The sequence below is a fragment of the Stegodyphus dumicola genome, chromosome 4 (assembly GCF_044657685.1).
Source record: "Stegodyphus dumicola isolate Sdum_Otavi_A_Nest chromosome 4, ASM4465768v1".
Classification (NCBI taxonomy): Eukaryota; Metazoa; Arthropoda; class Arachnida; order Araneae; family Eresidae; genus Stegodyphus; species Stegodyphus dumicola.
Window position 1 is genome coordinate 236,578,949 of NC_140771.1, and position 18,303 is coordinate 236,597,251.

General features: G+C 27.7%; 1 protein-coding gene across 1 annotated transcript in view; it reads right to left on the reverse strand.

Moving 5' to 3' along the window:
* LOC118188695 (ubiquitin carboxyl-terminal hydrolase 24-like) overlaps window positions 1-18,303 on the reverse strand; it is a 208,863-nt gene that overhangs the window by 57,284 nt on the left and 133,276 nt on the right. The window contains exons 42-47 of the mRNA XM_035359190.2: window positions 17,800-17,919; window positions 16,773-16,984; window positions 15,153-15,286; window positions 2,058-2,214; window positions 1,685-1,919; window positions 414-520 (exon numbers count right to left, since the gene is read on the reverse strand). Of these exons, the coding sequence (XP_035215081.1) occupies window positions 414-520; window positions 1,685-1,919; window positions 2,058-2,214; window positions 15,153-15,286; window positions 16,773-16,984; window positions 17,800-17,919 (965 nt within the window). The remainder of the gene's footprint in view (window positions 1-413; window positions 521-1,684; window positions 1,920-2,057; window positions 2,215-15,152; window positions 15,287-16,772; window positions 16,985-17,799; window positions 17,920-18,303) is intronic.

Genomic DNA, 18,303 nt, shown 5'->3' on the forward strand with positions numbered 1-18,303 from the left:
CATGAGAACACACTAAAAAATACTACTTTATGGCTCAAAAATACTACTTTATCGCTATAAATTTTCATCATACTCATACACAATATGAAATAAATGAAATTTATTGTAATGAAAAGCGTTAAAACAGCATCATGATTTTGGAAAAAATGTTACGAAGAACAGTCTTTCAACACATTTCATTGCATTCTTTTAAAATACAGTACCTAAAATTAACAAACTGAAAATAAACAAATTTAAATGGGCTCTTATGATGCAGAAGAAATCAATATTCACACATTTTTCAGGTAACATTCATATACTAATTCTGGTAAATAAACAAAATATATCATATAATAATTCCAGTAAATAAACATTTAAGAACCTGTACAGAAGGGTAGATTATAATTAATATTACACAAATTAAAAATACAAACCTGCTACGTTTCTTATAACGCAAATATGTATTGAATAGAAAATTCATGCTTAAAGGCAGAAGGCTATCTACAGCATAAGTGGGAAAACTTGATGACTGCATAAGATTCTAAAAAACATTAAAAAAATCTGTAAATTATTTTTAGAAAACAGACAACAATTTTACAACATGAAATGTATGGTAATATGAAAACAGATATAACAGCATGGCCATGTTTTAACCATCTCGATAGCAATTTAACAAAGTGATAGTAGCAGTAAATTATTTGCAGTCAGAGAAAACTGACAGTGGGAAACAATATTATATCCTAACAAAAATTCCTCTATTAATAGAAACTTGTAAAAAAGGGGAAAACAATTATAATGCTCTTTCTTATGAATATTCATAATTCACATGAAAATTCCTATATTACTAAAGGAAATTTCCTTATTTTATTCTTCTGTACTGCATAACTTTATCCTTAGAAAGTGCAAAAATGTATTCTATAATAGTAAACTTTTAAGCTATGACAATTAAAGCATTTACCATTATGGAAAAATTATCCACAGAAATGCAAATTCAAGATCATTACAGAATATAAGATGCACTTTTTTAATGGATTTCAATTCTTTATTCATAGCTTTTACAATATGGTTCAACAGCAAACTCATCAAACTTAGTTTTCTGCATTTATTCTTAGAAACACAATGTTATTTTACAAACCAATTTCATGAATCTACAGAAAGAGTAATTTTACATTATCAGATGTTCAAGATAGTAAATACAAAAAATAAACATAAAAAATACAAGTCCCTTCTTAACTCTGACTACTAGATTTTACTGTTCTGGATGCATGCAATTTTTCACTGAAAATATTATTTCTTCCAATAAACATTTACAAAAAAAAATAAGTATCTTTACAGTAGTTGATATATCAATAAAAGGTTAATTAATTGAAAATTCTGTATATCTGATTATTTAATATCACCATAAAACAATTTCAAATAAGTTATTGTGAAATACTGGTATATCTTATATATTAAGCAATTGTTTCCTTTTCATGAAAACAATACAGCATTACAGCAAAACAATAATGCAGTAACTAAACCAATTTTAATTTTTCACCTAAATTTGAAAAGAAATATATTTCTAGTTCAAATCCATGCGCACTTTACATAGGCTTGCTAAAGTGCAGGCTGAGTAGTGACAGTAAGCAATATTTATTGTGATTATATCAAGTATTTGCTTTATAACAAACTGAGATAAATAAGTAATTCAATGAAAAATACTCACAATATTTGCAAACAATAACTGTCGGATGAAATAGAAATATGATTCATTATATATATCACGATTATGCATAAAACGTAAATTCTCATCTCTAACGACTTGCTGAATTCTTGCAGGCATTTTATCCAAGAAAAGTCCATGTCTTTCCCCTTTGTCCACTAACTGTGTTAATTGACTTAAACTATCTCTTTGCCTTTGTGGACTACTATGCTTAGCTGGAGATTGCTTGCTTGGAGTTCTAAAAATTAAATACAATCTTACATTTTCAGACATGACATTATAAAAAATAATAAAACCTAAATTATCAAAAAAAAAAAAAAAAACTGACTATTTATGAAAATAAAATAAAAAGATTATATTACTAAGTTATTAATACCTATTAATAGATGTTAGATCTTTATCTGATTTTCTGAAAGAAAATTTGCTCACAGCTTTCCTAGGTGTTCTTGGAGTTCTTGTAACTTCTTCAATTTTTTCATAAAAAAGCATATATGCATTCCAATATCTCTGCCGAACCTCAGGATATGAATTACCTAAAATTGTTCCCAATATTCTGAATCAGACAAAATACATAGTAAATATGAATTTCTAATTTAATTTCGACTGCTTCTTTTTTAAAACAATTAGACAACTGACAGTTAAAAATGAAAAAGCATAAAATATTCTGAAGCTTTATTATCAAAAATTAATTACTTGAATAACTATAAAAAACCTTTACTGTAAAACAAACAGAATACATAAAAACTGCAGAATGGATAGGATATAAAGAATAAAGTGTGTAAACTTATATTTGCAGGAAAGGTGAGTGTCAGCAAATATAGAATATATATATATATATATATATATATATAACAGTAGTCTTTAACCCATTCAGAACGGGCACCTCTGTTACCAAAGCGTTCTCTTGGGACGACGCATTAACCAGATACGTCGTGTTGTGGGGACAGGCAATTCGCGCTGCTAGGCCTAACTTTGGAAAAAAATTCGTAGAAATTAAATTTGTCATCCAATTGTTCCAATATTTGGTACATTATGAGAACATTCAGGTAGTTGTCAGAATTAATTTTAAACATTTATTGTTATATTTTCCTCCAAATTTTTATAAAATACTCATTCTAGGATAATATAATTTTTCCTTTATCCCACAATTAAATATATATGGAAAAAATATTCAAACAATCGCAGATTTTATTTAACACAACACATAATTAAAATTAAAAAATATTAAAACTGTCTTTCATAAAAATTCAATGTGCAAACAACAAAAAGGAAGCAATATTTCAAAAAAAGGCAGTGTATGGTATTCTTTGAAACATGGGTGTATGCAAAGTCTAATGTTGCAAATGTCACAGGAATAGAATATCAGCAAAGTTGACTCATTTAGCATTTGTGTATCTTCTACGGTCAGATAGCACTTTCGTTTTGCCATTAAAAAAATAGAACATAAAAAAAAAAAAAAAAAAAACTTTTCGCTAAGCTGTACAAATTATTCTTCTCAATGGCCGAAAAATCTAAGAGTAATAAAAACGTCTCTAATGATAGAACACTCCACTGTAGGGGGATTAAAAAATAAAAAGAAATGGAATCAATAAATTAATTCAAATGTATTCCAGAGCATCCAGGACTTGTTCATTTGTTTATATGAAATGACCCAGTAAGAGCCATCAGGTTACTCAACACTAACTCAACACTAACGAATTAGCATTTGTGTATATTCTTCTAAGTTCCATCCAGAACAGGTGCATTTGTGTATATCAAATGACTTTGTTTATATCAAATGACTCAGTTAAAGAGACATTACATTGCTCAACACCCACCCAGGAATCTCCCTCTCATTCAGAAACAAAATACCAAAAATAAAAAACATTGCATAGGAATAAAGGTACACATACTTAACTTTCGATATATTTCCCCATAACAGACATACAGCTATATCTATCTAGTGGCAACAAAAAATACTAATAAACGTTCTATCTAAAAAGTCAAATGTGGTATACCTAGCCATAGAGTGGGCGATTCAAACATGACACACCCGGCCATGAGGTAATGTTTGCTGCTGATGCACCTATGACATGCCCGTACTGAACGGGTTAATCAATGACAGACATCATTAAAGCTTTCATGATTACCAAAATCAGTAAGTCTTTTGTTATTACATACAGTATTTCAATTTCAAAGGACAACTGTTCAAAGATACCAGAATGTTAGGATAATAACTCTTTGAATATGTACTTTGCATATACAGGCACACTTGTATATGTAAACTATCTCACACTGAGCTTTTAACAAACATCATGCTATGAAGTAATTTATAAACAAATATTAAAAGATATATTGATATATAATATCAAACTTTTAAGACTTAAACTTGAAGATATATTGACACACAATATTAAGCTTTATGAAAAAATGAGGAATATATTTCCCTAATTATTTTTTGGGGTGGGTGGGAGATGTTAATACTTATTTACATGCACTGCTTTTGCTTCAAACTGAATTTTCAACAAACACTCCACAAAATAATGCTAATATGATGCATATAATATTAATACGAAGAAAAGTCACTTGCTATGACATTAAATTAATGGTAAGTGCTTAAATGCCAGTTATTTTTGAAATAATGACTGTTTTCAGTTGCAATGTATTATATATATTCAACATAAAGAAAAGCCAAACTATTCTAAATGAGTGGAAATATTTTCTACACATATATTCATATCAGAAACGCATTAAAACTGCATTAAATTGGTGTTGATAAACTTTTTAGCACAATGACTGGTTGGCAGTTTTCAAATCATCATCTTTCCTGAGTTCATTTTTTTAATTAACAAAGCTAATATCCAGTATACGTATATCCATGGTGGTTCAAAACTATATATCAAAAATGTAGAGGTCAGAGGAGCAGACCTAAATAAGCAGATTTCATATAGGAATGTGTGTGCGGTAATACTGTAATACTGCTGGTAGACAGCGCTGATGAGTACGACGCACAAAAGCATTGTGCCGCCTATATTTTTCATTTTCCGAAAGAGCAGCATGCATCATTACACCAATGTGGAGCTTGCTAACATGCACTTCATGTATGGGGTTGCACAAGAAAATAGATTAGCTGCTCAAAGAATGTATAGAGAGCTATTCAACAGGAAGTTCTTGCCTAAACTTTTGGTCGATGTTCCTCCAGCTGTTCGCAGACAAATGTGGTTCCAGCATGATGGAGTCCCAGCTTACTTCAGATTGAATGTCAAGAATCATGTCTATGGCCAGCATTGGATAGGACGGGGAATGCCAGTTCCCTGGCGACCACGTTCTCCTGATTTAATCTGCTTGCATTTCTTCTTTTGGGGTCATATTAAAGGCCTAGTGTAAGGGAGTCGCGTCACATCTGCAGAAGATCTTGTTGTTTACTTGTCTATTGCTGATGAACATATACTCAACATGCCTGACACCTTTTCTAATATACACTGATCCACGTGCCGCCACTGTGAATCTTGTATCACTGTTGGTGGCTGCTCTTTCGAGCAATTGTAAACTTAACAATTTTTTTCTTTTGTCTTTCATTGGCTTTTCATTTTATTGTGATTTATAGTTCTTTATGTGATAGTGCTTTAATGCGGCATTACTGTACACACATTCCTATACAAAATATGCTTATTCAGGCCCCTCCACCTGCCTTCACATTTTTGATGTATAGTTTTGAACCACCCTGTATATATATATATATATATGTAATGTTGTATGATCTTAAATTCATTATGTGCAAAATTAAGTTACTCTACTACTTGCGCAATTGCTGCAAAGTAAGTTAATAATATTTTATTTACTAAATAAGATTGATTATATTATCTCCTAAGATTAATTATAGCAGAATGATCTGAAAAGAGTGAATCCATACTTAGTAAGTTCTATTTCGAAAGATGTTTTTAAGTAACTTGAATGTAAATTGTTAAAAATGTTTAACGGGGACTGGAATTAAATCATGAATAACAATTGTAATATTATTGTTCAATGAACGGGAACTTAATTATTGTTCATTGAACAGGAGTTGGTTTGTTCCCCTTGAAAAGTCAACTAATTTCCGATCAATGGCAATGATTATTTGCATTTAATTTAATTCTTGCTTTTAATTTATTCCTTTTACAATTGTTATTCATGATTTAATTCCAGTCCCCGTTAAACATTTTTAACAATGTACATTCAAGTTACTTAAAAACATCTTTCGAAATAGAACTTACTAAGTATGGATTCCCTCTTTTCAGATCATTCTACTATAATTAATCTTAGGAGATAACATAATCAATCTTATTTAGTAAATAAATTATATATATATATATAGGTACACCAATATAAGTATTTCCATCAAATAGAATTCTTCCTCTAAACAACTCTTCGTCTGAAAATATTTTCGTCTAAACATATTTAATTACAAAAATGCAATTTGTTAAACCTTCTCCTTTTCGGACACATTTCAGGAACTAATTTACTGCCACATGTGAAATGGGTAATACAGAATGTATGATTAAACAGAAAATTATACAGTATTTGTGAAGCCAGACATATTCAATTATAAGAGCAACTGCAAAACTAAAATCAATTAGTTTCTGCTATTTATGCTCATAATGTTTGCTGAGAAATGTAATGCTCAAACGTAATTAAAAGTTTTTCAAAATCAAGGTCAGCTCGGTTGTCACTGGAGAATGATTTCAGTCCACAAGCAAGTTTTCTTTCCACCCTTTAGAAAAGAGATCCACCCTAAGAGTAGAAATCACCACAGGAGCCAAGCTCACTTGTGGCTATTCTAGTATGTAATTTATTTGTACATGGAGCTTATTTATGACCACTAAAACTTTAAAGAATAAAGTACTGGTGCCCAGTATGCTCTTATGGTACATCATCTTGATACTATTTATATGTTAGGTTTTATAATTCAGATTACACTAAGAAATATTTTTCCAAATATTTTTCAGTTGCTGGCATTTTTCACCTAATATTGCAGATTTTCTTTGCAGGGGAAAAAAAAAAAAAAAAAAAAAGATTCAAGGAGTATGTTAACAGAATGAGTACAGCTAAAAGACTTATTTTTGGAGGGGGTGAGGAAATGAATCACAAAGCTAATAAGATAACAATTCAATTAATAATTAAGATAACAAAGCTAATAAGATAACAATAACAAAGTCTAACATTTCATTACATAGATCCAATAAATCTTTAATTATTTATACAAAAGTTTTTACTTTATCATGAGTTTCATGGCATTCAAACATGTTTTATCTTAAAAAGCATTACAAATTCGTAAAAGTAGGTGAGATTAGCTTAAAATACGTCAAATGAAATTTCAGACTATAAACTGGGCTTTATTATCATACTTCTTTAAATAATTATCCTTAATTTAAATAATAAATAAATTTAAATAACACTGTCTTTAAACCTTTTTTAAATAATAAACCTTTCATAAAAGTATATATTATCCTTAAATTTATCCTGTGGCATAAATTTAAGGATAATATATACTTTTATATTACTTTTAAAAATAATAATAATTAAAAAAACTACTACTTTTATTAAATACAATTATATAAAATGAAAAAACAGTTTTCTTAAGCATTTGGAAATTTATTGGTGGCCATTAAAAGAGGGGAAAAAATGAATCTAGAACAAATTTGATATTGGGGGAGGGGAGACTTTGATTACATTACCAAACAAGAAATATATATTTAAATATTTTCACTGACTGTAAGTTTTACTTATCAGGCACAAGCATTGTTTTATGAAAGAAAGAAAAAAATTCTGAAATTAGGTTTTACAAAATTTCAAATTTGTTGCCTTTACTACACTAGTATTTCAAGAATAAGAAAGGTAATTAAAACATAAAATTTGTAACCGCCTGAAAGATATAAATTGCACTCGATTGATTAATTAAGGTAATACCATGAATTATTGCCTAAAGTAATAAATGCAATCATTTACAAGTCACAAGAAAAGTTAAGCACAAATTTATTCTCTTAAGAGTTAAAAAATAAAAAAAAATAAATAAACGTAGAAAATATATTTTAAAGGTACACTGCACAAAAAAAAAGGGAGGACAGTTCTATATCTCCCATTCTACTGGGGCGATTGACAAAATTCAAATTGCATTTTTCATACCTCAAAAACGCGACTTAGGATATGTACTAGATTTATATATAGCATTGTTCTAATATAGGTATTTTGACACAAAAACGGACTTTTTCTGAAATGGCATGCCAGTTTTTTTTAATATTTCGTTTCTATGATTCCAATGATGCCAAACTGCCGAGTTTTGTAAAAATCGCACGAGTAGTTTTTACAAAATTAGCTCTCAAAAGTTTAGCTCCTCAATGTTAATTGAATTTCGTATGTATTTATTAATATCTTTTTTTTATTAAACTTTTTTTATCCTTCCTTTCACATCTTGAAATTTAGGTTCATTCCAAATAAAATTCACCCATTTTTTATGATTTATTTTTAAATTTTCTATTTTTAAATAATTTTTATAAATTTTTCAAAAAAAAATTTGAATTATAAACTATAAAATTTTTACCATCATCTTAAAGTAGGTAGGTACCTGCAAAAAATCAGAGTTTTTATTCAAAATTTTCCAAGATATACACAAATTTACATATTTTCGTGTTTTGAAATTTGGCCCCTTTTTTTTGAGCGATAATAATGCTAAATGTGGTTTATAGATTTTGTTACAGTGAATTGCCCCAGCTATTTTTAACCTTAAATTTCAAATAAATTTTTACGGAGAATTATTTATATGAAATTTTTCCCTCAATAAATGTTTAATAAATATTTATTAATATTATATGAAAAGCCATTTTTAAAAATTATTGATGATATTAAAATTTTTAACTTTTGTAAAAATTTCTTTCTTTCTTCCTTTTTTCTTTTTTTCTTTTTTATTATTATTTGTAAGAGTAATTTTTATCTTCGCCTGTGTTATTGACTGCTACTTTAACTGCATTTAAATAGAATTGTCTAAAACTGAGAAAGTTTATTTAATGTTTATTTTCACAATGTTTTTAAGCAAACAGGACATCAACAATTTGGGTCATGTCGCAGCTTTAAAAAATTATATATAAAAATAAATTTTTACATTAAATCCTTTTAGAAAGAATGTTTTAAGTAGGAATTTCCTCTCGTGTTGTAGATTATATAAAAATATGTTCTTTAATACTGAAATTATTAGTCTTAAAAATTTGAAATAATATGATTTAGACTGTTTGCACCCGATATAAGAAGCGCATCACTTGGTGGTACAGGAAACGCACTACTGCTGGAGTAGTTTATTTCTTTATCATTTAAGAAAAATCTTTTAATTCAAATATCTATCCTTTGGACTTTGCTTTATACTTTATTTATAGTTAAAACGTCTAGAAAATGAAAAGCTGTCTTCATTTGAAACACATTTGATAAGACTGATATTTTAAAAAATTTGACAAGAATGCAAAACTTATGGAAGTGTAACAATCAAAAAATCTTAATTTTCTTTCTTGTGTCAGCTCTGAAAACAAATGTAGAAGGAAAGAAGGAAATTAGGGTGAAAAAAAAATGTAATGGGGAATCTACTTCAAGGAAGTTAGCTGTTCAAAGAGAAAACACTTGGATGTGTACACCAGCAAAAAGCAGCAAGAGTTTGTGCTAAAGGAAAAGAGAAAAAGGATACCAAAAAGGATTGCAGATTAAAGTGAAGAGCAACTGGTTTTCGACTATATGGTTGTATAAATTTAAATTACATCACAGAACATCTTATTGTATCATAAACGGAGCATCCCATGATTTCTCAGTCAAATTATTTGAAGATTCAGGAATTTACCCAGTGACATATATGGATATCATCTAAAGACGTTTTCCCTCTTGATGAAATCAGTCTTTCCTTTCATCTCATGCCTTCAAAATGAGTAGTCTCTAAAGATTGATAAAGGCTCTGACCAAATACTGGTGGAATGGATTGTTAAGTTACAGCAAAGCAGGGCTATCTGCCTAAAAGGAGAGGTGCCTTCATGAAGATCTTTCTAAGGGAAACCAGCTCATATACACGTTTCACATGAGAAAAACCATGAAAACACTCCTGCAACCAGCCCGTTCGCCGGGATTCGAGCCCTCGGAGCGAACTTCCAGTGTACAGCTTCTTTACCGCTCGGCCGTTTGTGGGCCCTTTTGAAATGGAAGGCAATAACTTTATTTAAAATTAATATCAGAAATAGCAAGATGTTTAGAAAAGTTGGATGCTTTTTTAATATATTTCCACAATGCCTCAAGAAAATGAGCAAGCCATTAAGAAGAAACGAATAAATTTGTGCATAAAATTTAGTATTTTTTTTAATTAAAAATTCTTTAACTTTATGATATTTGATTCTTGCGATTTCAAAAATAAAATATTTGACTAAAATATGAATAAAATTTTAAGAAATTAAATGTAGGATGATAAAATTGTGTAAAGCAATGGGCACGATAAAACAGCTTAAAGCAATGTATGAAAGTCATCCTAAATTAAAATGTCAGATATACATCTCTCTTATTTATATATCTTTTCTGAAAGGAACATTGAAAGTGGTATTAACTGTGCTCTACTGTATTTTCTCTTTTAATATATGCAGTTTTCAAACACATCATAGGTCACAAAACATTCTTCCGAAAGAAACGCAATTCAAATAAATAAAATCAAATTCTGGAAAATTTATATTAATAAATATATTTAAAAGCGCAGTTCGGATGAATGAATAGAAAATTTTAAAACAATTATCTAAAGAGACAATGCAGTACAAACAATTAAAATAAAAGTCTAAGAATTTAAAAATTACCTAATAATAACTATGATTAAAAAATATGGTATAAAGAAAACTATATTAAAAATTAACAAACAATGCACCTTTTATTTGAACTATGCAATTTGAATGAGTAAATAGAAATTTTTAAAACAGTTATTTGAAAGAAGCCATGCAACTGAAACAATTAAAATGAAATTCAAAAAAAAAATTATTTAAAATGATAACAATTATAATTAAAAATATAATATAAAAAACATTATTTGACAGAAAGATGCTGCTTTTCTTCCACTCATGCACAATGTAAAAATGGAAAGGAAAATAGGTTGCCATATATTAAGAAGTTCGCCAAGTGAACTATTGTTGGCTCAAACTAAAAAGAAAGCAGCAATATAAATTTTTGAATTTTTCCATAAATTCCACACCAAATTTTACAAAATTTAATAGTTAGGCATAATTTGAGTCGTAGAATCGAAATATGTAAAAAAATTGGCATGTTATTTCAGAAAAAGTCCGATTTTGAGTCAAAATACCTATGTTAGAATAGTGCTACAGATAAATCTAATACATATCCTAAGTCATAAAAACACAATTTTGAGACATGAAAAACACAATTTGAATTTTGTCAATTGGTCTAGTAGAACAGGAGATACAGAACTGTCCCCCCCTTTTTTTGCTCAGTGTTATAATAAATTTACAAATTCATCAACTAAAAACACTAATGAGTTATGGTACAAAATTTAGACCAGTCAGAAACATGACTACAAATTACTGTTACAAGACTTTCGAAAAACACATCAACGAATTTATAGTTAAAGCAAGCTATCAACTGAATTTTCCCATAGATACCTTCTTAAAATGGAAAGCTAAAATTCTTCAACGCATATCCACAGAAATCAGTCACCTCAAATTTAAAAGTACACTGAACTGGTCGCAACTTACATCTGATATTAGTAAATTAAAACAGCTTTTTACTATTACAAAAATAGATAAAGCAACTAATAACTTTAGCATTATATGAAAACAATTCTACACTGAGATTATTCATAAAGAACTTCTCAACGCAACTACTTATCAATCAGCCAACCTTACAGAAACATCTATAATAAACAGGATTAAAACTTTTCATAAGAAACTCAATATTACTTTCAATGCAAACTACAACAGATTTACTAATCTTTCTGCGATTCCCAAATTCCATAAAACACCATTAAAATTTAGATTTATAGCTAATGGAACTAATAATTACAAGAAAAATATAGACTATTATTTTTCAATTCAACTTAATAAAATCTGTAAATTTATTTTCAATGATTGTAACACTAATCATAACTATTGCTGGATCATTCATAATAACACTCCTGTCATTAATACCATTCATACCATTAACATCCAAAACATCAACTGCTATGATTTTGAAAACTTATATACCTCACTTCCTCTAGAAGAAATCTATACCAGTCTACTTGATCTACCAAAACTTTTCCCTAATATACTCAATATCATGACTCTTGACAAATGGAAAACCTACCTAAAATGCACACTTTTTCATAACTACATCAAGTTTCAAAATCAACTTTTTAAACAAGTCAGAGGATTGCCAATGGGCTTACATTCCAGCACCTCGATCTGTAATATCTTTTTATTTGTCAAAGAATTTAACTTCCAAAAAAATCTACAACCACAAGAGTTAAATTACTACAAACACACCTACAGATTTATTGATGACCTTATTACAATTAATAATTTTGGTAAAACTGAAAACTCCGACATTTATCCGAATTGTCTTAAACTTAATAAAACTAATAATTCACAAAATAGCATAGACTTTCTAGATCTTCAAATCATTAACTACAAAAAAATTTTACTTTTTGACAAAACAAGAAACTTCAATTTCAATACTAACAAATTAATAAATTGGAACTCCAACATATCCAAAAAAGTAATTAACAATACTATAATTAATCAAATACAACGAATTAAAACTATATGCACAGATACAATAGATTTACAACGCGAAATTTTGATCCTTATCAAAATTCTCAAAAATAATCTAATTCCCTTTCAATTTATCAACCATTGCCTTAAAAGAGCAGGCGTTAAATACTCACTCTAAATCATTTAACTGATAGGGATATGATAATTTATTCCTAAACCTGAGAAGGCGGTATAAGTTGGATGACTGTCAGTTGAAAGATTTGTATATAGTGTAATTACTCAATTGTATATATTGTAAAAAGCTAATTGTCTTCAGACATATACTGTTACTAAAAAAATGGGCCTATTTCCTGCCTTTAGACTGTCTACTAGCTCTTGGATAGTGAAAATGCCTTTTTCCTTTCTTAAATTCTTAATCATTGCGACACGACAATTAGCCAGAAATTAATTAATTTCCATTCACTAGTATTTTTAAAAAAATCTTAACAGACGGTCTCTCTCAGATAAGAACTCCACAAAATACATCCCTCAAGAATTCCAAGTCCCACCCACTACCATAAATTTCTTCACCCAAGTCTTGCCGACTGATATAATTCAAAGCCCCTACTGCCGCTAAGAATTTTCGGACACCCTACACTTCTGAGTCAGACACGAAGAGAACACACTGCCAACTCCCCCACTAGAAAGAATGTAAGTTACTTAATACCTTTCTGGCCTTTATATCTTCATGTACATTCACTGATCTTATTTATATTATTTTCTATTTTATTTTTATATTATTTTTATGTTCTCTTTGATTTGTTTTTGCAAAGTTTGCATTATTTATCTTTTTTATAATCTTCTATGTTTATTTCAACTTTACTTTGATTTCGATTTCATAATGACAATTTCCAATGTTTAATTTCTACAAATAATATAGTACTCAAATACATAAAGATGATAGTGTCGGGGACGATTACTCGAGTTTTACAAGATTTCTCTACAGTAATTGATTTTTACTCCAAATTGAATTGACTAAAATGCTTCATGAGAATCAGTTCTTTGAGTAACAACTATTCGCGGAAATATTTGGCCTGACTAGAATTGCCGGTTTGGCTTTAATTTATAACTCGAGTAAAGACGAAACACTTTCATATTTACGTATTTCTATCAATTATTGATCATTGAACAGGAGTTGGTTTGTTCCCCTTGAAAAGTCAACTAATTTCCGATCAATGACAATAACTACATGTTTTAATTTTTACTTTTACAATTGTAATATTATTCTTCGTGATGATTTAACTCCAGTCCCCGTTAAAACATTATTAACATTTTGCTTTCAAATTACTTCAAAACATCTTTCAAAATATAACTTACCAGTATGGATGCACACTTTTAAAATAATTCTACTTTAATTAAACTTAGGAGATAATATAATCAATTAATCAATACGGTTTAGGAAATAAATTATTATTAACTAACTTTGCAGCAATTGCGCAAGTAATAATAACTTGTATTCGCACTAAATGGATTTAAGTTCATACAACATTATATATATATATATATATATTTCCGAGAAAAAGTATAATAATTTTATATAAATTTTCCGAGATTAAAAAAGCAGCATCATTTCACTAAACTAAAAATTTACATATTTTAAACATAATTTCAAAATTAAAAAGGAACTCTCATAACAGAAAAAATACCTAAACATATCATAATTAACTAGGTTATATGTTTATTTAGAAGAAAACAAGTTACAAATAAAAAGAAATTTTCTTCTCTCAATAGATCAATTTTCATATCCGGAAACATGAAAATCCTTTTTTTTACTAATTCTTATTTTTACCAAAAATATTTAGCACAACCAATTAAATAAATAAACACAGCTAACTTGTTTGAATGCACACTATTTATTTACTTACTTATTTGTTTAACATATTTTTTTAATCAACAGAAAATTTCCATGGAATGTATATTTTAATTTTATTCAACTTTTCTTATTTTATTTTATTTGGTTAACAATAATTCTAATTTAAAGAGGCTAAAGTTCTGTTTCACTTCATTGAGACTTGCTTAACTATTAAAATTTCTTTATGTTATAATATCTGATCTTTCAAATATAGCATTTAATATTTTTAGTACAATTTAGCTGATTCCTAAACATTCTGAGTTTTGAAACAGTAAATACAAAATATTTCACTAACATGTATTTTTTATGTTCATCAGACAACAATAACTACGGACTGCACAGCAAGAATATTAATTACAGTTTAAACTCTGAGTTAGTTCCAACCTCTACAAGATAAAAGATTTTTAAAAAGTTTACACAAATCCATTCTTTATTAACATTTCAAAATTTACCAAGCAAATATATGGAAACATTGAAATAAATTTTCACTTCAAATTCTACAAATCATTTACAATACAGTTAGAGCAAATACATTTTAAAACATACTTTTTGTTGTTGCTATCTTTAAAAAAAAATTAAAACATGGTTCTTACAATTATTCCAACTTAAAATATATAAATATACATGATTTATTTGGAAACATTAACATTTTAACAGGTATAATGCTGTCAATTTCTTTTAAATGCCAAACAAGAAAAATGATGTCCCTGTCACAATGGAAAATAAATATATTTTAAAAATTGAGCAATGTGTCATTTTATACCTCTAAACTTCAGGACTGAATTTGAGTTTGAATACTACCAAGGTAAAATATATATGAATAAAATAATTTTTAAAATGTCAAAAAGATGATTACTTGAATCTCTGACTTTTGCTTTATAAGTTCCACCAAAGCACTCAGCTTCAAGGGTCATATCATTCATTTCAAATTCTTCAACAGTAATGTCATTAAATTTAAACCATTTTCCAGTATTCACACCACCATCAAATCTAAACAATAATTTATATCAAGGTATTAATGGATTAATTAATGGATATTATGCACAGAAAAGATTTGAATTTTATTTAAAATATCTCATTAAATAATATTAAAAATAATATGCACCTCCTCCCAAAAAGTAAAAAAATAAGTATTTCTGCACAACATGCTGCTGAAAATTGATCTGTATAGATAAAAGGTAAGAAATTTAGAACCAATTTCACAAAGACCCAAAAGAAGTGAAATTCAATACTATTAAATATCAAAATAACCTATATAGGTTTTAGCATTTCACATTTAATTCTTATATTTACATATTTATAGGGTATTTTGGAAATTAATGGTACTGAATTTCACTTCTTTTGGACTTTTGTGAAAGTGAGTCTAAATTTCTTACTTTCTGTCTCTCTTCTCTCTCTTCCTCTCTCTCTACACATACTATATATACACATACACATAGCATTAAAAACTAAATTTTGCTATATTTTACTGAATCTGAAAGGCAAAATTAAAAATACATCATTAATATATCAAAAATCATGCATTTTATTTCCTAATTATATTAAAAATGAAACTAAAATGCAGATAGGTATGTTATAAAATTCATATATAGAAAGAAATTGAAATGTAATTTTACATCCTAACCATTTAAGAAAAATGCAAACAATTACGTAGATTTTGCAAACAATTATGTAACAATTATGAATTCATTTAAGTAGCATTATCTTTTTTACCTTGATGTAAGTTTAGCAAATTCTTGACAGTTTTCACATGCAGTTATCATTTCCACATAATAATAAGTTTCAATAACCAAAAATATTATTATATTATGCAGTTGTCAGAGCACAAATAGAAGATATATTCTTTAAATTAAATCATAAGGTGTTATTAATTCACATGTATGAGTTTAATTTGAAAGGGTTTCCAATAGCAGGTTGTACTGAAGCTGAAATTCAGAGTTTACATAATAAATTTCTAAACAAGGCATTATACTTCATCCAACATTTGCATAATTCCCCGTTCCTTCCTCCCCCCAAAATTCATCAAACACTATGAATTTAAATTCATGACCTCATAATCCCAAGCATGATCCCATTTAAGTGGCATATCTTTAATAGATAAGTGAGGACAAAGATGAAGTATGACTGAAGAAGAAACATGAACTCCATGAAGAGATGTTTAGCAAAAGAGAAATGGTATTTTTCTTTTTCAATATGAGATTTCTCTACATTCATATTATCCAAAAATTCATGCTTTTTTTTAATCTGAAACAACCGATTAATTTTAACATAACAATATAAATGTAAAAATGTATCTCCCAGATAACCAGACAAAACAAAGGACTAAACATAAAAATAACAGAATTTATGAAGTTCAAAATTATACAAAACTTTGCATTAACCATGTCTGACTGAAACAATGTTTATGCAATTTTTATATTATCATCAACATGTCAGTTAAAATTGACAATTAAAGATGTGAAGAATTCAAACTTACTTTCTCTCTTTAATATAGCTGTAATAATGTCCAGCATTTGCTTGCCCACTGTGAACAATTATCCCAACTAATTCATACATTATACTGCCTAGTTTTTGCACATTAGATGAAGCAGGAACTACCTGATCATCACTGTCGCTATCATTTTTTAATGATTCCTTTGTTTTGATTCCATCAATTGTATATGGCTGCATATCTAATCGCCATGGGAACTAAAATTATTGAAACTGAAACTTATATATAGCAGGATAAAATAAATGAATAGTTCAAAATAAATTTAGACATTGGACAATAATTATTTATTTCCATAAAAAAAGCTTCAATTTTAAAAAATATTTGAAAAATATGAAGATCAGCATCACAGTGTCATTTTTAATAAGTAACTGTTACTATTAATTTATTCTTTATAATTTTTAACTGAAAACTTATAGAAAATTTTAAAAAATATTTTATGGTTAGTAACAGCAAATGTTAATACAATTTTTTTTAATCTTTCCGTATTTTGACTACTTTAATTGTAATATTATTTACTACAAAGTTTTTAAAGTTTACCGTTACATTCAACACAGGAAAAAACTGACACTAAGCCTGGTATTCCACTTAAGATTTATGTTATGAGTATAATATAAGAGAATAATTAATTAATTCTCTGCATGACAGTAAAACTGTAAATTAAAAAAATTTACAGATAAAAAGAAAATTTACAGATTTTTTAAGGAAAAATGTAATTGGATTTTTACTTATTTTTTTAAATATGCATATTTCTCTTGAAAAAATATAAAACACTGAAAAAAACCTACAAAGTAACAAAAAATTTAAACTTATGATTAAGGCATAATGACAATCGTGTGGATTTATAACTAATCTTGGCAATAATAATAATAATAAAAAACTTAAGTATTTACACTCTAATTCTGTTAACCAGACTTTTAAATACAGTTTCCTACTTTATTTTAAAATTTTTGCTGTATAGATTAAAAAAAAAATGAGCACATTTAATATAAGAAAAACTTCAAATAATAATTACCTTGAAATAATCATCAAATTTAAGAGACCTATTAGCTTCCCAATCAAAATCAAATCTCTTTAACTGGATAGCAAGCATGGGAGGTAAGTTTTTTATGCATGTTCTTTTAATAGCATTCCGCTGTGATAAAATTAAAAATTCATATATTAAAGAACAAATATTTTAAAAATACAAGACTATAAATAAAATTTTTACTATACGAACCACTTGTTTTACACTGAATGACACCAGACAAATGTCTGCAGAGTAAGCAATAGTATTTATATTAAATATAAACATTTTTTTTAGAATGATACGTTATATTCTAAAAAATAGCTAGTTCTAAAAAAGGTACACTCTAAAGTTCTTCTAATAGCTTACCATTCTCAATTTTTTTTTTTTTTTTTTTTTTTTTTTTTTTTTCTTTTCCAGTTGTAGAAGTCTTGTATCATTATGACTTCTAAATATTTCTAGATATTTTGGCTCGTACTTCCAAACTTGTAAGTTTAATTTACGACCATTTAA